Source organism: Theobroma cacao, chromosome 1 (genome assembly GCF_053813885.1).
Source record: "Theobroma cacao isolate CCN51 chromosome 1, ASM5381388v1, whole genome shotgun sequence".
Lineage (NCBI taxonomy): Eukaryota > Viridiplantae > Streptophyta > Magnoliopsida > Malvales > Malvaceae > Theobroma > Theobroma cacao.
In genome coordinates, this window is record NC_142639.1 from 4,069,319 (window position 1) to 4,089,401 (window position 20,083).

Consider the following 20,083-nt stretch of genomic DNA (forward strand, 5'->3'; position numbering starts at 1 on the left):
ATTTGCTATAACCTCTTAATTCTGTAAAACTCTTACTTATAAAGGAAACCTCACAATGTTAAGAATTACAACTATTTTTTTAATTAACAGTCAATTATTACTGTATATTGATGAATAACATGGAGTGAAATGTGCTGAAACAAGTTTTTTAACTTTTCCAATTAAGCATAAGACTTGTTCCAATCTAAATAACTTCAGTTTATAGCTATACAACACGTAGAACCCCTTAGCTTTTTTTTTTTATTAAGAACTAGACTTGACAGTGTTTTTTTTTTCTTATTAAATTTTTGAATGAAAATATGAGAAAATGGTGCGACTCTTCTTCTAAGCAAAGTCGATATATGAATTTTTATAAGTAATTGAAAACCAATTAACTACCACTAAAGCTACAATCCCACAAAGAAAGAAAGAAAAAGAAACCCCAACCAAAAACTAATAAAACCGCAAACTTTCAGTATTTTTCACAATAATGTGTTATTTAATACATCTAGACAAGGTCAAGAGAGAAGAGGGAAGTTGAATCCAGTAGCTCTTGACCATTCATTGGAGGGCTAATATAGTTAGTATCATATATTACCAATACGATGGGCAAGGAGTTGAAGTTAAAGTAGGCTATCCTTATCTGCAGTTGTTATAACTTACTCTTCGTATAGATTCTCATCAATCGGTATTAATCTAGCAGTAATCTTCCACTAGTTTAACACACACAATTTTAGGGGCATTTGTACTTAAACGTTATTATTCTATCTCCTTTTAGCCTTTTTTGGAAAAAAAAATAAAATAAAGGCATATTGAAGTAGAGTTTTGCGAAGAACTCTTCTCTTTTTAAGGGGGCAGTGCAACTTCTTTATTAGTTGCGACTTGGAGGATAGCAGAACTGAGAGTTTTGCAAAGAAACAAACAACTGATTTGTTCAATACGTATTCTTCTTTTTTTTCCTTTTCCTTTTTTAGTAAAAAGAGTGAGATGTAGAGTTTGTAATTAAAGATCTTAAGTTCAAGTAATGTTGTTCTCTCTTGTATTAAAAATAAAAAGCAAAAGCAAATTTATAAAACTCAAAAGGCAACTCTTTAAAATAAATTTCCCTTAAATTAATCTCACGTTATGTTATTCGATGAGAAAATCTAACCTCTTAATAGTGTAAAGATAAATAATTACAAGTACACATTATTATTGAGCACATGCACATGATCTTTTGCTCCTGCTATGCATATCTGATCTAGTCCAATATAATTGGAGATGCTGATTAATGTTGAAATAAATTTAAGTCCTGTTTAATTATTAATTAACCTCACATTAACTCATTGATGCATTCATGGACCCTAGCCTCCAACTGTCACAAGAACGCAAATATATTCATTTACATAAACCACTGGTTTGCTCACATGCATTTTCTTATTGGCTGAGCTGTAAGTGTGATTGAATATCGAAGCCCATATCTGGAATTCAGATACCAAATCCAAGCAAACGCGCTTCATTAATCAGCTACACTTATAACATAATCATATGAAACAATTAGTTGAGAACTTGCAGTTAAATGGAATATGTACTTTTTGCAATATATAATCAAATGTTACAGTGGAAAAAGAAAAAGGAAACATTTCTGGAAGAATCGCCAAATCTTACATTGTACAGAAGGGATGATTTCAGATTTCACAGAGGTCAGACCCCTGAAAAAAAGCTAGATCCAATTCTAAGGAAAACCCACTTCTCATCTATCCATCGTAGAACAACATATAGACCAATAATTAAACACCATGTTCAAGCAAATTCAGAGAGAAGAGAGAGATTTCATTATATTGAAATGTTAATGAAATCTCTAAGCTCTCTCTGAAGCCATTATTCAATGAATTCTGGCCGTGATCAGTTTGCAGCATCAGGGTAAGCGAACGTGGTCAACGGTTGAAACCACGCAAAAACAAGTATGGAGGAAAAACCCTGCAGTAGTTTGAACCTCACGGCAAAATAAGCTTTAGGAACAAGAGATTTATGAGCCTTGGTTTCACTTAGAAGATTTGAAACAAAAGACAAAGGGAGGACAACTCAAACTTAAAGATATTAGTGGAAGGAATCAACGATGCAGAAACTGATGAATCTAGCTAGTTTTCTAGGATTTCACATGAACTTCAGAAAAGCCACTCTTAAGTCCTTAACAAGATCCTTCACTGTCATGCTGAATTCAGCATCTTTCTGCAAAAAAAAAAAAAAAAAATGGAATTGATTTTCATTGATCATGTTGAATTCAATGTCAATAAATTTAAATCCCCCAAGAAAATAAAAGATGTTTTGAATTTCTTCTAGTTAATTACCTGAGCTATTATGGTAATGTCAAGAGTGGAATTCCCAAAAGGCAAGACACTGCTATTAACAACAGTTAGATGGAGGTTCTCTATTTCGCTTAGTATTTTCACCACGAAACCTTTCTGTTTCTCGCAATGGATTCGGATGAGAACATCGTTATCCGAGACTCTAGCTTCAATTTCTGGTAGTGCTGCATCGGATGACTGACTATCGGAGTTCTCTTCACATGAAGAGGTTTCATCATCAGCTGATAGCTGAGATTTCTTGACAAAAACTACGGATTCCACAGTTCTCTTCTTGGTTTGCTCCTCGAGCACTTTTAAACGCTCTTGAAGTTGTTTCACATACTTGATAGCATCTCCAAGAACTGAAGCTTTGTCCATCTATAAACAAAAAACTCTTGGTTTTACTCAATGAATCCCCATAAAAAATCAAGAGGAAAAAACATGCTCTGAAGAAAGATATATTTGGTACCTTCTTCAGGCCAGGAACAATTGCTGAGAGTGCTATGAAGCGCTGGCTAAGCTTTTCTCTTCTCTTTCTCTCAGCCATAATGTGATCTTGAGCGTGTGAAGGGCTTCTAGTCATTGAGTAAGTCCTCTTGATCCCTGGATTGGGTTTTGGTGCATAATTTGTGTTCCCGTAAGGACCATTTGTGATCACAGGCGAAAAGTTCATATTTCCTGAAGATACCGTTTCGTCTTTAGGCTTCATAGCGTGGTGGTCAATATTATAAAACTGCTGAGAATTGGCAGGCAGTGAAGTTGATTTCTCGAAAGAAAGAATTTGAGAGGTGGGAGAGGAAGGATTTTGCGGAATGTGCTCGGTGGTTGTGCTAGAGTTCCAACTAGTGCTAGTTTTGATCTGTTTTGTAGGTCTCTCACAAGTTTCAATAGATGAACCACTAAAAGTGGTGGCGTTTTTGGTGTTGAAATTAGGGTAAGAGGAATAGCTTTCAGAGGAAAATGATTGCTTGAAGTTCCCTGCCGTCAGGGCAGTGGCAATATCTTCTGCGGTGGTGAGTTCAGCTAAGGAGTTCATATGGCATTGGTGGATGATGTTGTATTCATCCATTCCCTGGAAACTCAAAACCCCGAATCAGAAAAGTTGAAGATATATATAATTAATTAGAGATAAGGAAGAAACATGAAAGTTGGAACAACATATATGGTCATCATATCTATTTATTTAGCAATCTTACCAATTCAGATAACCATTTTGCTGATGAAGAATCCATTGTTGTAGCCAGATATGAATAAAAGATTATCCTGGAAAGATCAAAGAAGGTGCAAATGCTTCAGACATGAAGAACCAACCTCAGAACAAAAGAAGGGAAATGATACAGAACAAAACTCTGCTTTCAGACCTTACATCAAGATGAACAATAGAAAAGTAGAGATGCAAGATTACCTTTTCTCTAGCGATTATAAAAACTGGTTTAATTATCAGCTATCCTTTTCTTCTGCAATGGCTGAAAACTGAAAACAGACTTCTCCTCTCTTACCCTCTTATAGTTGTGTCTGACCCATCGATTCTGCTCTAACCCACGTTTGATAATTTTGTCCTTATCCTCAAATCATTATTCAATTCAAGGCTGTTGCTCTCTCCTTCCCTCTCTCGACTGAGATGGAATCGTGGACACTGGAAAAAAATATTGTCAATAAAATAATCCCAAGTTGATCCAAGAAGAGATTGCGAATCAACAGGGAGCAAGAAAAGAAACAATATATTTTCTCTCCCTCTGCCAACCAGGAGCAGAACTCACACAATTATTGAATTAGTCATTGTAGTCCCTGTCAAGAGTTTTATAATCTGGTATTGCTTCCATACCCTCTAATTGGCACTATGGCATATATATGTGTATCTTATTCTAATTTCTTTTTGGTTTATCTATCATTTCTTTCAATGATTATTTGTTTAACAATTCTAGCCTAGAAAAGAGGTCTGTCACAAACATCAATGCTTACCTGCCCGTCATCAATGCTTCCATACCCTGTGCTGTACCTGTCTCATCATGTCATTTAGACCAATCCATGGATTCGGTCCAGGGTGTGAAAACCGTCACAATAATTGCCATATTTCCTCCAGTTTTTCTCCTTTTTTTTTTTATTAAATTGGATTCGGGTACTCACATGTCAAATTTCTCAAGCAAGACCAACTTAGATCCATAAGCCTAGGGCTACCTTCATTAGAAACTTTTATGAAATCCAAACCAGCATTTTCTAATACTTGAATTCTGAAACTATCTTTGTTAAGATACATGCCTGTTTGCTCTGACAACAACTGTGAGATCAAAACAGCCCATATCCTGACCATGCAGTGGTTAGCTCACCTATGTCGACCTTGTAGTAATACATTTTTTGTAAATATTTTTCTTGGGGCTTCTCCCAATGTGAAACTTAGTACACTGTTGAACAAATTTAATATTTGTTTGACGCAATTGTTATAAAGATGCAATAGAAATAGACGGAATTAGTATGAAACATGTGATTTGATAACTTTTCTCCATAATCATGATATGTGATCAATAAAATTCAAGCAAATTACTAGAAAAATATCTTTGAGATTGTAGCGATATCACATTATCATTTTTCATATCTTCAAGAACTTGCACATTTTCCTTTATACATCATAAAATATTGAGGAAAATGTATAGATCGTCTAGAAGATGATAGTGATTAGTGAATGCAACTAAAGATTTAGGATAAGAATATAATCTCAAATATATTTACCATTAAATGCTAAGGTTATGAATTATATATACATGCTTAATTAATCACTTTAATCCTAGTTAATATATAACAGGCTTTTGGCCAAAAGGAAAATTATACAGGCTAATAATTAAGCAGTGTTTAGCTCAACATATAATCTGAGAAGAGTAGGCAGGCATGGTAATTTGCTTACCAGTTATATTTTTTTTTTATTTTATGAAATTACATGTCTAAATAAAAATTATAATTATAAACAATTAATTTAACATATATCTAGTAAAAGAAACTAATGAACAAATCGAATTAATAAATTAATATAAAATTGGACAAAACCTAATGAAGTATGTATGATGAGCCTTGAACTATGAGTCTCAGGACCATGAGCAAAAAAAAAAAGAAAAAGAAAATGACTTTTACTATTTTTTGTAAATAAGGTAATTAATCATTGTCTTTTGTTTCTAATGTAATGGAAATTAATTAATTGGTGGGAGATCCCCAAGATACTTGCTATTTTTTGGTATAAAAGATTGCGGACAACCACCTGCTGATCTCCATGATCTTTGCGGCCATTTCTTAATTCAATGCCAAATTGCCAATATCTTTCTCGCCAAATTGGTCCAAAGAAAAAGGAAAATGCCTAGAGGATCTACTTATTAAAGCCACATTTAAAGAACAATCATATGATCCAAATACATGGTTTAAGAAAAATGAAAGGGTTAGATTACAAGAAAGAATCCTTAAGTTTTGTCCTAGTTATAAGGCTTAAAGCAGTAAATAAATATATGAAAAATTCAAGAATGCTAACTAAGGTCATTATCATTATGACTATTGATCATTCATTTTGTACTCGTACTAGAATTAATAATGTTCCTTTCAAATTTAAAATTGGGATAGTTTTTCTTTTGTTATTCATTTTTATATACTAAAACTCTATCAAAAAATTTTACATTGGTCATAATTTATGAGCTTTGCAACTCTGCAAACTGTAACATATTTCTAGATTATTTGACCTTTGCTTCAATTTGAATCCAATGTTGTAAAGTGACCCACATGGGAAATTACAACTTTTAATTTGGAATAAACAAGAACTTGCACAAACCTGGCATTCCACATTAACCATGTGCATTTCAGGAACTTTTGTTAAGGCTAATTAATTTATTTTAATGAGGGGTTTTGCCATTCCCAATATTGGATGCATGCATTAATGGCATTGCACATTGAAGGTATCGAAACAGATCCCAAAGAGCCAGATAATAATAAGTTTATAACAATTCTGCAATTGTCAATGTTGGTCTTAACTTGAATTTGAATGATAAATAGCAAACCAATTTTGGGTAAAATTCTAAGTTTGAGTTGCTGTATTATTTTTTCTATACTAGTAAAAAAAATTGCTATTATTCATTAACACTATTTTTACTTAGTCTATTCTTAATATCAGTCTCTTTGTATACTGCTATCGAAGAGGTAAAAATTCATAAGTAAAAACCAGGAAATTGTTAAAAAGAAAAGGTATGACCCCTTATTTCTTGTTGATCAATGCAAGTCACATGAGCCTTTGTGAAAAGGTACCAAAGTTCCTTAAAACAAGACAAGAAACAGAGTCGATGAACCATTTTAGATTAGGTACTACTCAAAGATTGAAGAGCTAGATGCATATCTTTCGATAATAATTTTCTATTAAAAATAAACAAAGAATTTGGTAAGCTTTATTTTTTTCTTTTGGGGGTGAAATTAGATGGTTGTTTAATCCGCACGAATGGGCACAAAGGTTGCTCGACCCAAAGGCTAAAGCCCTTTTTGTTTGTTTTGTCGTTTGTGCTCGTTGGTGGATAGTACTGTCTTTGGACAACCTGGCACTTCATTGGCCTACATCTTCTTTGGAACACTATTTTGTCTTATTTGGTGTCCAACTCCAAGTCCAAGGGCTATCCTCAACCCTCTTTCCTCTTTTATTGGCAATTTTGCAATGTTCTTGGGTATCCACTATCCACATAAACAGAGTCCCAATCTAGGGTCCAGCAACAACTCCATTTTTCTTTTGTATTTTGCCCCCACCCCTCCCTCTTCCTTTTGGGATTCAGAGAAAACAGCTTTAAGTCATCCAATTTAACCAATGAAAAAGAAGAAGAAATTAGTCAAATTTTCCTACCAACCTAGTTTTTATCAATTGGTATGATTTATGGCATATTGGCATGTTCAGAAATGAGCGTGTGCTTCAAAATGTTAAAAGAAAAAGAAAGAGAGTTTTAAGTTCTCCAGTTCTTGTATGACCTTATGTTCTGAGTTCCAAAGACTAGAATGCAAAATTTCATATCGATCAAAACTCAAAAGAAAGAACAAATTGATTTCAGGTATTGCAATGCGTTTCTTTTCAAAGGGGAACACAGAACTCTAGCTCCCTAAATCTTTCAGACAGACCTGATTTATGTTTGCAGTAACTGCTTCTAGTTGTATGGTGATGAAGTTTAGGAAGCTTTCCACAGCCAACTAAAAATTGCCAATCCCTGACAATTCTCTTGAGCTTTATAATAGATTATCATCAATGGTACCCTGACTCAAACTGTGATACTTGTGTTTCTGTGTAGCCTGGTATCAGTTTTTCCAATTCAGCATAGATCTCTTGGGATCGAGGGTGAGTTGGATCGCCGGCTGAAAAAACATGAACCATGTTATCCACTCCAACCCAGCTCCAACCTGCACTTTTCCTTAGTCCCTTTTGTTGCATCAGCTTCCTAATCTCAGCTACCTCAGCCCATAGATCAACTTTTGCATATATATGTGCAAGTGTTACGTATGAGGCTGTATCAAGTGGTTCCATCTTGAAAAGCTTATTGCAGCCTCCCTTCCAAGCTCTACTTCACCATAAACTTTGCATGAATGCAAGAAGGAACTCCATATGACATAATTAGGATCGTAAGGCATTTCCTCCGTCACCTCCTTGGCCTTTCTCAAGAGTCCATTCCTGGCATAGAGGTCAATGAAGCAAGCATATTTGCTCTAGCTCAGGAACCAGGCCATAATCCCTCGTCATTCTATTGAAATACTCTATCCCCTTGTCTAAAATCCCAGCATGATTGCAGGCAGTTAATACGGCAGTAAAGCAAATATGATCAGGCACATTACTTTTTTTGGTCACCAGATGCTCAAAGAGTTCCAATGCATCAGAAGCCCTCCCACTCTGGGCATAACCCATGATCATTGAAGTCCACAACACACTATTCTTCTGCACTGTCTGATCAAAAACATGACGAGCCTCCTCAACGTAGCCACACTTGGAGTACATATCAATTAAAGCTGTAACCACAAACACGTTGCTTTGAAAACCCATTTTAGTAAACAAAGCATGCAGCTGTCTTCCTTCGTTGACAACAGTTAGGCTACTGCAAGCATTCAAAATGCTAGTTAAAGTATGATTGGTTGGTCTCAAATTCTCCTTCCTCATTTTGATAAACAATTTCAAAGCCTCTTCACCATATAAATTCTGAGAATAACTTGATATCATTGAATTGAGTAGAATATTATCCCACTCTGTGGCCTCTTTTAATAACAACACAGCCTGATCAATTCTTCCACAACTTGAATAACAATCAACCAAAGCACTAAGCACGAAACTATTTGAATTAAATCCAAGTTTGGTAACATGCCCATAAAGCAATGCACTCTCCTCCAATGCCTCTTCTAGCATAGTACAAGCACTTATAACACTAACATAAGTAACACAATTAGGTTTAATACAAGTACCAAACATCTTCTTAAACATTAAAATGGCTTCCTTTCCATGACCCTTTTGAGATAATCCAGATATAATCGAGGTCCATGAAACTTGATCATGATTTTTCATGCTATCAAATACTCTTCTTGCATAAAAAATTGCTTCGCATTTTGCATAGAAATCAACAAGTACAGTGCTCAAAATCAAATTCTGTTCGTACCCGGATTGAATTATACGGGCATGAAGTTGTAAACCAAGATGCCAGCTTTGTGTTTTTGTACAGGAGCTGAGAGCAGAGCAAAGAAGGAACCTTGTCGGCTTCGTTCCAGAGGCAATTTTTTTACAGAAGGAATGCAATGCTTGAGGGACGTTGGAAGGCTCAGCAGATTCATTGCTAACAACGACTTCACATTTTTCTGTCAAACCGTTACCTTTTGACAGTTGAAAACCACTTCTTTGGGGAATTTTGTCGAACAAATGGCGTGCCAAGCATGAGAAACATTTGTTGCCACAACGCAAAGGCAACTCTGTGGAAACACGGACGAAATGGAATCCAACCGCACGGGTAGTAACAAGCATATGGGGAATGTCTAAGTTCCAAAACTTGTTAATATCTTCAGGAACACCTTACTCTAAAGAATTATAGCTATAAAATCCAATTCTAACTTTCAACTTTCAAGTGTTAGGCGGCTGTTGAGTTCTGTTATATATGAAATGCCTTCATAACATTTGCCAGAACCAGAAAAGATGTTACCTAGTTATTGAAAATTATCTCCTGTTTTCTCAAGGATTTGCCAGCGTATAATCTCCCGCCTTAAAAACAATCAGTCCATAAAATAGAATTTACCTTTTAAATGGACCATATTAAACTTAGAGGAGAAAATGAGATAGAGAAGAGGGTCGAGAGTGTTCTTACCCTTAAAGCCAAAAGATACATTAACAATTATGGACAAACAAGTTCATTTGAAGCTACTAGTCTAGTGATCCCCAAAGGCCAAAAAAGTTAAATAAAAACAAATTTTTTAACACATGATCTCAAAGGGGTGCTAAGTGGATACAGAGGCTGAAAGATAATCATTAGTGAATTCAGGTATGATGAAGAATGCCATGCATGCAAGTTGGCCTACCCTGGAATCAAAATCTTCACCAGTGTCTCAAGCTGAATCATGTTAAACAACTGGCATTACCAAAGCAGATCATTCGTTCTCCTGAGTCCAGATCCTAACAGTTTTGTCATTGCCAAGTGCAGCAGATGCGATCATGTTCTGAGTGGGGTGACATGCAACTGAAATAACAGCGTCACTATGACCTTCCAACTTCTGAACTACCTTCCGGGACTGAAGTTCCCACAAGTATACACAGTTATCTTCAGAACCACTAACAATATACTTCCCATTCGTGATAGAGAAAGTAGATGCAATGCAGTACTTTGAATTCACATGGCCAGTGTAAGTTTTCAAAAATTTCCCAGTTTCAAAGTTCCAAAGCCTCTGCAATTATAACATAAATATGAGAAAAGTATGCCAAATATACCGAATATTTGAATAATCTACCATAAAATTAAGAACAAAGACACCAGGAAGGAAAAACAGGATACCAAGCAGAAATACACCAAATATCTAAATAATCATTAACACAACATCAAAAAATACTTCAAACCCATCTTAATTGGCATATAAAAGAACTCACAAATAAGATAACTATGCAAGACAATTTCTGCCTAGGAAACTGCATTCAGAAACTCCCCTCTATGTGCTCTAAGCAAAGTCAATTGATAGAGAAATAAAACAACCCAATTATAATTCATCTAAACAATTGTTTCCAACAATGTGTAGCACCTAAACTGTAAGCAAGGTGCATAAACGAGGAATGATGGCAAGGTTGAAACTGCATTGCAAGTGAGTCAAGTATGACAAACAAACAATTCTTGTGGCGACTCTCAAACACATGCTCTATCCATCTACACAAATACTAATATGTGACCTATCAATTTTTCCCAGCAAGCAATCATTTTCAGTAGCACCTAGTAAGATGTTAGACAAAAATAACTCATCCATCAATTCCACAACCATTAACTATTAGCGCAAGGTCTTGAACATCTCATCAATACACATACATACATACATATGTTGAAATGCTTCTCATTGAGAATAGACTTGAAAATGGGAGTGACAGAAAAGAAAGGAAAACAAACTAATGAACTAAAATATAACTAAAAAGAGAAACTCTGATAGATGATGCTGCCAAAGTACTCTAATGCTTCGGCCGCTCCTCCATTTCCAGCCTAAGCACCCCAATATTGCCTCCGACTAGTTTAAACTTTATAGTTCCATATCAGTATCCACTCACTCTGAATTGTAAACAAATATACTACCTTTCAAAAACCAACATTAACAACATAAAACCTTAGAAAATCATAACCCACATCACCAAAACTAACATACATTCAAGAAAATTTAAAAAGAAAAAGAAAAGCCCATAATTTAGCACTTACCAAAGTATTATCCAGAGTCCCAACAAGAATAAATTTCCCATTAGGCGAAAATTTAACAAATGAAACAGGTGGGTTCTCATCATCAATCAAAGTCTTCATACAATGTCCAGTTCCAGCATCCCAAATCCGACAAAGCCCATCGTAACTACTCGAAACAATGAGGGATCCATCTCGATTAAAATCAACGGCTGTCACTGGATCCGAATGAGCCGGTAAAACTTTCAAACATTTGCCCGTTTTCACGTCCCAAACACGCACCGTTTCGTCGAAAGAACCCGAAACGATCATGTTAGATTGCGGGTTAAAGTTGGCGCAGAAGACATAGTTGGTGTGGCCGTGGAGGGTTTTGATTAAGGAGCCGGTGGGGACGTCCCAGAGACGGAGGGTTTTGTCGTCGGAAGCGGAGACGAGGAAGCGGGAGTCGGAGGAGAAGGCAACGTCGGAGACGCCTTGATCGTGGCCGGAGAATTCATGAAGAGGAGAGAGTGTGGTGGAGCTGCCGGCGGGGGAGAGGGAGTAGGTACGGAGGGTTTTGTCGGCGGAGGAGGAGGCGAGGAGGCGGCCGTCGGAGGAGAATTTGAGGGAGGAGATGGCGTTTTTGTGGCCGGTTAGGGTTTGGGAGAGAGTGTACGGTTTGAAGGGTTCGGTGGTGGTTGTTGTGGTCGTTGGTTCTGTCGACATAATTTTGGGGGGGAATCGCTAAGATTTATGGGAATTTAGAGGGAAGAGGGCTTAGGGGAGGGTTTAAGGTTGTGAAAAGTGAAGTAAACTAAGCAGTGAGAAAGATGTGCTTATTCTAGAACGATCGGTGTATGTCGAATCTGAACCTGAAATTCTGATTAGGCGGGTAACTGGCCTCTCGGCAATTTTTTTTTCTTTTTTTTTTTTTTTTATGAATAAATATTAATTTCTTTTTCTTTTTTTAATGTAAACACGTGCAACAGCTGACATCATAAAAAAAAATTGATCTAATAATTTCTCTAACTCTTTCCTTAAATTCGATTCGAGTGAAATCCGGGCTGTTGTCGAAAAAAGAGCCAGACGGGCGCACTGCTCATATGGCAGCTGACTGCTTCGGAGACGAACATCAACATTAACAAGATGGTTTCGGTCGTGGGCAAAAGAAAGAGAAAAGCAAGATCGTTTGGTTCGGTCGTGGTCTCCTCAATAGATGAACATTTATCCTAAATAAAATCTCAAATTCATTAAATAAATTGATGAACATTTAATACTGAGTTTGCTTGTTATTATATTATAACTTAAGTATACTTGATAGGAACGCATTTGTTTACCAGACATACCGATACAGGAATAACTACATTCCGCAGATTGGGTTGTAAGCGTGTATCCAACTCCTTACGCAAACTCCCCGGTCTTCTCTCCACATGCAAACAAAAAATTTTACCTACCAATTCCTCCTGAGAGCAATTTCTCAAAGACAAATTCATCTATGTACACTATTGAGGAGAAAAGAATGAAAAAATGGAAAGACAGGGAGGGAAGGGTACAAAATACAGGAGGGAGGGCTATACAAAAATGCTTACGTTTTGGGACTTTGGGAAGTAAATGAAGGAATGCGGGAAAGGCCTAGATGGCTTGAGGGTTTGGGGGTTTGGACAATTTGATTTGAGCCTTGTTCGGATGGGATAAATCCCAAAAAACCATTGCTTGTAGTGCCATGGTCTATTGCTCTTCTGAACGAGTCTTGACTGCCACTCATTCCAACATGAGGATCCTTGTTGAATAGATTTTGCCTAATAGTGTCCTGTGTAACAGAGCATAGGTTAAGAGACAGTTAATATGGAAATGGATAATGACAAAATAAAAAATATGAAATAGAAGTTACTGAACTTTAAAACGCGTAATAAACAAGAACAAGAAATAAAATAAGGTACCACTGTGGTATTCTAAATATCTACTTCTCATAGTCTTAACAACCTCTTTACAGGAAGAACAAGCAAGGACAGGAAAATATAATTCAAAAACACCCGTTAGCAATGACTGAATGATACCTTTTGCCCCTGCCCAAAAGCTGCACCGAGAGCTGGAGCTAACTGAGAGCTTTCATTGCGTGATGAAGCAGGACTTTTCATCTCTGGATATGATTTACGCCAATCTTGAGGAACCTTATCAGGAGTCCCAAACCATGAAACTGGACCACCAACCCAGTTATCACTACTCTTGGTAAACCTGACATATGGTGGAGAGTTATCATGAGCCAGTAAGTAGTAGGAACTGCGGTGCTCCTCCCTGCAAAGAGTAGGAGACAGATCCCAGCGCCCTCTAGAAAAAGACTTTGAAGCAATATGTTGATAGTTCGGATAGATGCAAGATAATCTTGAATGCCAATGGCTTATAGAAAGACCGTATGTGAGAGGAGGATATCCTCCAGATGCTAAATTAGGTGACTGCTCCCTGTTTGAAAGCCCCAGATAGCGTGTCATTGCCCAGTCTTCAATTGTTATTCCCTGCTTGGCAGCAAGGTCCAGTATCTGTTTCTCCTCAAGTCCCAAACCCATGAGCAAGTTCCAAAGATTTCTTTGTGCCTCTCTTTGGTTGTGAATTATTTGATCCCTCATTGCCATTTCAAACTGAAGCTCAGTATTAGTCATCCCCTACAATAATGCAAAGAAGACTATGAGACTTTCATGGCATAAGCCATTATTTCCTATCTTTAGTTGTCACAATGTGTTCATCTTTGAACAAAGTGGCAATTTGCAGTTATATTTTAGTCAGTAGATAGGTACCAGAAGTCAACTTTCAAAGGCTACAAAGTTAATCACAAGTAAACTTAAGACATATTCACTGTCCACTCACCAGGAGTCTGTATTGACTGAGTATGCGCAAATAGATTTTATTGCCATTGTTACTAATGGCTTCATCAATCATATCTTGCAGTTGGCAGCGATGCTTTTCATTTGCTTCAATTTCCTACAAGAAGATTATCCTTGACACAATTAGAAGGCAGAAGGAATTTTAACCATATAAGCCTCTGTAGCAGCAAAGTTTACCTTTTGGTAACTAACACCAGCCTCATCATTGTCACGGATGTTATCAAGAATATCTTGCCTCCTTACTCTCAGAACTTCAACAACAGTACCATCATTTTCAGTAGCCTATTACACAGGGTTAAAAAAAATGAATATCATAAAAAAAGATAATTAAATCCACCCACCACCAGCTACACACCACAGACTAGTAAAGGGGAAGAAAACTAGAAAAAAAAAAAAAAAAAAGCTTGTCATATGTTATTGTTACTTTGACCAGGGTATTCTCAAGTCGTGACGGCATTTGGTGGGTTCGGTGGGTCAATGATTGGATGGGTGGAACTGGAAAGTACTAATAACTCAAACATTCTTTACTTTCACTTCTATCTTGATAACCAAAGAATATTGTCAAGAAGCAACAGGAAACTGCCATTTTCCATGATCAAGAAACATTAATGGAAGAAGAGACAAAAATGACAAGCACAACTCATTAAAAATATAGGCAAGAAGTTGCAAAGCGGCAGCCTCAATGTCTAACCTGGTGTTTTGCAATAGCATCATCAAGATGTTGGAGTTCAGTGCGGTTTCGAAGATTGGTTTCCTCAAGTTCAAATAGTGCCTTCTGTAAGTTTATCCGTTCCTGAACGTTTTCACTGATTTCTTGGCTCAAAATGTTTAACCAAGACAGTTCATCATCGGCAGCCTTGTCAGCTGGTTTGACACTCAACTGTGATTCCTTTTCTGCTAGTTCTTTCTTTAATCGGCAAACTTCAATCTATACACCAACAGCATATTACACAAGATAAGATTGCAACCAATTATAACCTCAACCAAAACCCATCAAAAAGCTTACCTGAAGACTGTCAATCATTCGTTGGTAATCTGATACATGTGTATCAATTGTGCCAATATTTTTCTGAAAAAGCAAAAAAAAAAAAAAAAGGCAGGAAAAAACAAAAGACAATGAGGCATTTGATAATACAGCATAATTAAAGAACTTACTACTCTTGACCTGAGGAAAAAGAAAAGGTAAATACAGCAAGAAAACAGGCAAAATAAATGTGATGCATAATCTAGCATATGCTGTGGAGTTGAAGAACTGATAGAATTTGTCCTTGAAAAGTGTTACATGCATAAAAATGGAATAAGCCTCATGACACTGCACAATCTTATGTTCTAGGGAAGTATAAATACTGTCTTCTGAAAAAGTGTATTCAGCCTGACCTGGATGTGCGTCTTTATTTCCTTTGCTCTGTCTGCATATTTCAGGGTATTCACAGTGTGATGATACTGACCATCTGCTGGAGATATTGTAGCAACCATCACTGTCTGAGAATTACCACTCAAACCATCTTTAAGTATCCGTGTTAGTTTACTGCAAAATTACCAATAGCTGCATTAGCGGAAAGGACTCAGGCTACTATACCTACAATAGCTATTAACAGATACCTATTGCGGTAAGGAACATAGGCAAGACCCTTCTTTTGTTGTTTCCCAAGAGCATTGATGCAGTTTGCTAAAGCAAGAAGTGAACGATTAATGTTAGCTCCATCCCTCAGCTTTTGGCCCCCACTATTTGTTTCAGAAGCTCGTTCACTGCCAGCAAGATCCACAAGTGCAAGTTTTCCTCGCATGACTTGATTTCTATATTTGTTTCTCTGTTTTCTTGTCACAGTAATCTCCAAGACTGCATGTGATCTAGTTGGATGAAGACAACTTTATCATGAGATGAGTGCTTCAAGAAAATATAAAACAATTTTTATAACAGAGTTCTATAGATGATTTAGCACATTGAAAAGTGAGAACAAAATATGAAAGTGAGCAACATTAGAGAAAATCCAAAATGAAAGAGGAATATCAAAAGCGAGAATCAACAAATCCTTACCTTGATGATGTCACATTAGCCTCTGTGCTTTCTGTTTTCCTTCGACTATTCCCCAGATTTAGAAGTTCAAGAATCTTATCAGCCGAATGAACCTGACGAGGGAGAAAAACCACCAAAGACCATTAAGCATCAGGATCATAGCACTCACCATAAACTATCAATAAAATAATGTAAAATTGAAAAACAAATGATTAAAATTTCTCTAAAAGAGAAAATTATAAAGTCCTTTAAATGTTCTCGTGTGGGCTCTTTTCCAACTTTGATCAATAATGACCCACTCCAACCTACAGACTTAGAATTAATGCTTTGCATGCTAAACAACACCCAGATTTTATATATACAGTTCAGTAGCCTGAATAGATAGATAAGAGGCTGAACCTTAATACATCTTAGCCCAGCAACAATTATTCCTTGTTCAGGATCCTCTCTAAGGTCCAAGGGACCCGATGATTTTTCAAGTAAATCATAGATAACCTAAAAACATGAGAATTTGAAAATTCAATAACATATATAACAAAACATGAATATACTAAAGGAAAGAAATAAGTATCTTGATAAAACTCTATTCCCTACTTCATTGTAGACTTCAAGGTAGGAACAAGTAACTTCAAATTCGTCAGAGCTGTTGTCCCTTTTAATAAGATTAAAAATTGTGTGCAAACTAAGAACCATGAGTCCAGGATCACGTTGTGTCCCAACCATTGTATATGTTTTACCACTGCGAATGCATAAAATAGTCAAACTTTTGTAATTGAAAGACTGATCTATAGATGCAAAAATCACAAGAGATAAGTAAGCATCAGAAAATTATTCAAACTCTAAGTTGCCTCAACACTACATTGTTTTGGGGGAAAATTTGAGGTTGGTAAATCTTGGGCAAAATCTTTTGTACTCTGAAATTTATGCCAGTGATGATTAGTCACTTATGAGAATATATCAATATAACTTTTTGGTACCTTCCAGTTGACCCATAGGCAAACACTGTTGCATTAAGACCCTGTACAACTCCAGAGATTATAGTCGATATACATTTTTGGTATGTATCCTGGATACACAAAACCAAATTAGATAAAAAGATCATGAAATAAACAAAATTGGTAATGTGACTTGAAACAGCCTTCTATTTAAATACAGAAAATAAGAAGAGCATTCTAAACTGAATTTTTTCCATGGTGCAGTAACTAACACAATAATGTTAATATGAAACTAACCAAGCTCCAGTTGATTCAAACTATCACCTCTTATTCTTTATACTAGACTTTAGAGCAATCCCATGTGGGGGAAATTAAAAGGACCCTGCACAATAGGAGCCCCCCATACCTATAGACCAAACCTTCTTTCAAAAAATCAACAAATAAGCACACAATCATACATTGCGGATGCAGCCAATAGAAATTATGAGAAATTTAGAACCATCCTGAATTACATGGCCAACAAAAGGCATTATCATCTTCTCATATTCAATTTTTTTTTCTTTTTCAGGAACTGCTCCTTGACTATATCATTGCTCCATTTCAAAACATGAATTTGGGAGAATGGATTTGGATTTGCTTTTTCACAGACATTATTACGATAATATATACTAATAAATACTTAATAAATTCATATATTTGAGTCGCAATCATGAAAAATCACGCTTTTATGATCTCTATCACACATTTTACACTAAATTTAAATCTACACTTCTTGTTTCAAATTCTAAATTCTAAATTACAGCCTAAAAAATTTTCCATTTACAAAAACTACAAAAGCTTTTAACCATCAAGCTTCAAAAAAAATAAAAAAAAAAAAGAATAAAACGTACCAAATTTGTACAATGAGGACCGAAGGCGTGATCGAAGTAATACTTTTTCTCTTTAGTTCGGTTCTGAATGCGATCCAAATAGTCCTTTGATAAGTCAGGATCCAACACTACCACCTCCTTCAAAGTCACAAATTTCTCATTTCACGTTTTCAAATCAAACTAAATTAAAAAACAAACCAAAGAAAAAGAAAAAGAAGAACTTTACCGCTTACCTTATTGTTTTTTACTCTAACAATGTCACGGCCGCGCTCTCTCTCAGTTAACGGTCTACATTTTACAGCTACCTGCAAAAGGTGCAGAGAAAGCAAAGATCATGAAGATATGAAAGCTGTGAAAAAAAAAAAAAAAACCAACAGAATGAAAGAAAATGAAATGCGCCGAGTAAATTTCAACGTAAGCAAGAGAAAACTAACCGTTAACGTCGTAGTTTTCTTCTTAGCAGGAGCTCTAATCGTCGGCATTTTTTGACCACATCGATTTCAAACTAAATCGAAAAGCAATTTTTTTTTTCTACAATCTTGAGCTTTCTTTAAGCAAAATTCGTCGCTAAAAACCTTAAACATCAGCGGAAATTCAAAACAAGTCTCCAAGAAGCGCGGATTTTGTGAATGTATTTCCTTCTTGTTCTTTTTGGGAGAAAAAAAAACCGAAATTTGAATATTTCAAGAAATTCGAATATTTCTCATTTTATTAAAGGTCATGCTAATTTTTAATAAATAAACTTTAAAAAAAAACAACTGAAGCGGAGAAATTTGTGGGAGAGAAGGAGCCGCATTAGAGAAAAAGATTGAGTGTCGTGACGGTATAAATGGAGTTGATGCAGTGTAGGAAAGTGCCCTGTAAACGAGGTAAATGAATAGGAGGGAGACAAAAGATTTGAAAAGAAGAAGAAGACGAGGTGAAAGAGTGTAGGAACGATCGTGACCGTTGGTTTAATAACGACAATGATGATAGAGAAGTAATTTTCGATTTAGTTAAAAAAGCAAAGGTTAAGAGGGTTGTTTGGTCTGGTTGGGGAAAAGTGTTCACGAGAAATTTCACCTTTCGGGACAAAAAATGATTTTGGCGTAAGAAAAGAAGAGGGTTTTTAGATTTAAGACAGTGACATGCTACCTAGGTTTTTAGTGTGGACATGCACACGTGTAAATTGTAGTTGGAAATTTTTATTTTTTCTCTTTACTTTTGGTGTATGAATCTATTAGGTCTTCAATATGTTGGGTTAATATTGAGTGGTTGCGATGAATCAAAATTTTTTTTTAAATAATATCTTAAAAAAAGTTTTTAAAAAATTTTAAATAAAATTTTATTTTTTATTAAATTTAATAAGTTATGTATTTTTATTTTAAGTTAATTAATTAATTGAGTTTTAATGATTGTAATTAATCAAAATATTATTTGTTATTTTTAATCATTTTGTGTTGACGTGTCATGTTAACATGTTATATAGAATAGTGATATTTTTCATCATTTACGTTAATATTATGTAAGTATAAAAAAATAAATAATATTTTGAATAAATTTATTTAATTTAAAATAAAAATATATAAATTTAATTGAATGTAATAGAAGAATAAGAATTTATTTTAATTTTTTAAATAATTTAAAATTTTTTTAAAATATTATGTTTTTTAAGTAAAATGTATTTTTTTTTGAAAAGTAAAATGTTAAAATTTAATATTTTGAAAAGCAAATATGGTAGGTGAGATATTGTCATGTCAATTTAATATTTGATTCAAATAAAAGTTAAAATTTTGAAAAACATGAGCTGTTTAATTAAGTTTCCATCTTTTGCTATTTATATGTAGAAATTTGCTTAATATAAAAAATATTACTACTACTAACTAACTAACTAACTAACTAACTTGTTATCTTCAAACAATCAATTTTCTTTATTTAATTATTGATTTATGTCACATTTGTTTATATATCCCTTCACATTTGTTTAGATATCCTTTCACATTTGTTTAGTTCATTTCAATCTCAAGTTTAAAGCCCTCCATCTAAAGTTCAACTTGTTTCACTAAATTTAATATACGCTTTAACTCAAAATATCTTGTTAAGTTTAATGAAATGTTGTCTCGGGTTAGCAAAATTCAAGCAATAAATTTCAAAATTAAATCATGTAATCTATTCAAACATTAGAAGGAATTAACCTTAATTATACTAATTATTGTACAATTAATGATAGC

At 35.2% G+C, this 20,083-nt stretch overlaps 4 protein-coding genes across 4 annotated transcripts; all 4 read right to left on the minus strand.

Moving 5' to 3' along the window:
• Window positions 1-1,533: 1,533 nt before the first annotated feature.
• On the minus strand, window positions 1,534-4,105 carry LOC18611378 (transcription factor bHLH18-like). Its single transcript, XM_007047603.3, has 5 exons — window positions 3,712-4,105; window positions 3,503-3,569; window positions 2,776-3,378; window positions 2,310-2,684; window positions 1,534-2,190 (listed from the first exon to the last, which is right to left on the minus strand). The coding sequence occupies exons 2-5, from the start codon at window positions 3,536-3,538 to the stop codon at window positions 2,116-2,118; spliced, it is 1,089 nt and encodes a 362-aa protein (XP_007047665.3). The 5' UTR covers window positions 3,539-3,569; window positions 3,712-4,105; the 3' UTR covers window positions 1,534-2,115.
• A 3,881-nt stretch (window positions 4,106-7,986) lies between these two features.
• LOC18611379 (pentatricopeptide repeat-containing protein At2g34400-like) lies at window positions 7,987-9,303 on the minus strand. The gene has a single exon (XM_088809617.1). The coding sequence runs from the start codon at window positions 9,301-9,303 to the stop codon at window positions 7,987-7,989; it is 1,317 nt and encodes a 438-aa protein (XP_088665743.1).
• Window positions 9,304-9,633: 330 nt separating this feature from the next.
• WDR5A (Transducin/WD40 repeat-like superfamily protein) lies at window positions 9,634-12,335 on the minus strand. Its single transcript, XM_007047605.3, has 2 exons — window positions 11,219-12,335; window positions 9,634-10,214 (listed from the first exon to the last, which is right to left on the minus strand). The coding sequence occupies exons 1-2, from the start codon at window positions 11,897-11,899 to the stop codon at window positions 9,921-9,923; spliced, it is 975 nt and encodes a 324-aa protein (XP_007047667.3). The 5' UTR covers window positions 11,900-12,335; the 3' UTR covers window positions 9,634-9,920.
• Window positions 12,336-12,436: 101 nt separating this feature from the next.
• Window positions 12,437-18,770, minus strand: LOC18611381 (P-loop containing nucleoside triphosphate hydrolases superfamily protein). Its single transcript, XM_018114357.2, has 15 exons — window positions 18,308-18,770; window positions 18,107-18,178; window positions 17,895-18,011; window positions 17,047-17,135; window positions 16,664-16,808; window positions 16,469-16,564; window positions 16,091-16,182; window positions 15,655-15,903; window positions 15,430-15,580; window positions 15,059-15,121; window positions 14,744-14,980; window positions 14,230-14,334; window positions 14,036-14,149; window positions 13,231-13,833; window positions 12,437-12,983 (listed from the first exon to the last, which is right to left on the minus strand). Exons 1-15 carry the CDS (start codon window positions 18,353-18,355, stop codon window positions 12,759-12,761), a joined length of 2,406 nt encoding a protein of 801 aa, XP_017969846.2. The 5' UTR covers window positions 18,356-18,770; the 3' UTR covers window positions 12,437-12,758.
• Window positions 18,771-20,083: the final 1,313 nt, after the last annotated feature.

What these genes read in the sequence shown, in the direction of transcription:
- LOC18611378 (XM_007047603.3), bottom strand. Translation starts at nt 3,538, where the DNA reads ATGGATTCTTCATCAGCAAAATGGTTATCTGAATTG. An exon ending in TTGTTCCTGGCCTGAAGAAG is followed by an intron (nt 2,685 to 2,775) that starts GTACCAAATATA and finishes TTTTGTTTATAG; the next exon opens with ATGGACAAAGCTTCAGTTCT. An exon ending in ACATTACCATAATAGCTCAG is followed by an intron (nt 2,191 to 2,309) that starts GTAATTAACTAG and finishes TTTTTTTTGCAG; the next exon opens with AAAGATGCTGAATTCAGCAT.
- LOC18611379 (XM_088809617.1), bottom strand. Translation starts at nt 9,303, where the DNA reads ATGCTTGTTACTACCCGTGCGGTTGGATTCCATTTCGTCCGTGTTTCC.
- WDR5A (XM_007047605.3), bottom strand. Translation starts at nt 11,899, where the DNA reads ATGTCGACAGAACCAACGACCACAACAACCACCACCGAACCCTTCAAA. An exon ending in GGACTCTGGATAATACTTTG is followed by an intron (nt 10,215 to 11,218) that starts GTAAGTGCTAAA and finishes TTATAATTGCAG; the next exon opens with AGGCTTTGGAACTTTGAAAC.
- LOC18611381 (XM_018114357.2), bottom strand. Translation starts at nt 18,355, where the DNA reads ATGCCGACGATTAGAGCTCCTGCTAAGAAGAAAACTACGACGTTAACG. An exon ending in GCTAATGTGACATCATCAAG is followed by an intron (nt 15,904 to 16,090) that starts GTAAGGATTTGT and finishes TCATCCAACTAG; the next exon opens with ATCACATGCAGTCTTGGAGA. An exon ending in TATGTTCCTTACCGCAATAG is followed by an intron (nt 15,581 to 15,654) that starts GTATCTGTTAAT and finishes GTAATTTTGCAG; the next exon opens with TAAACTAACACGGATACTTA.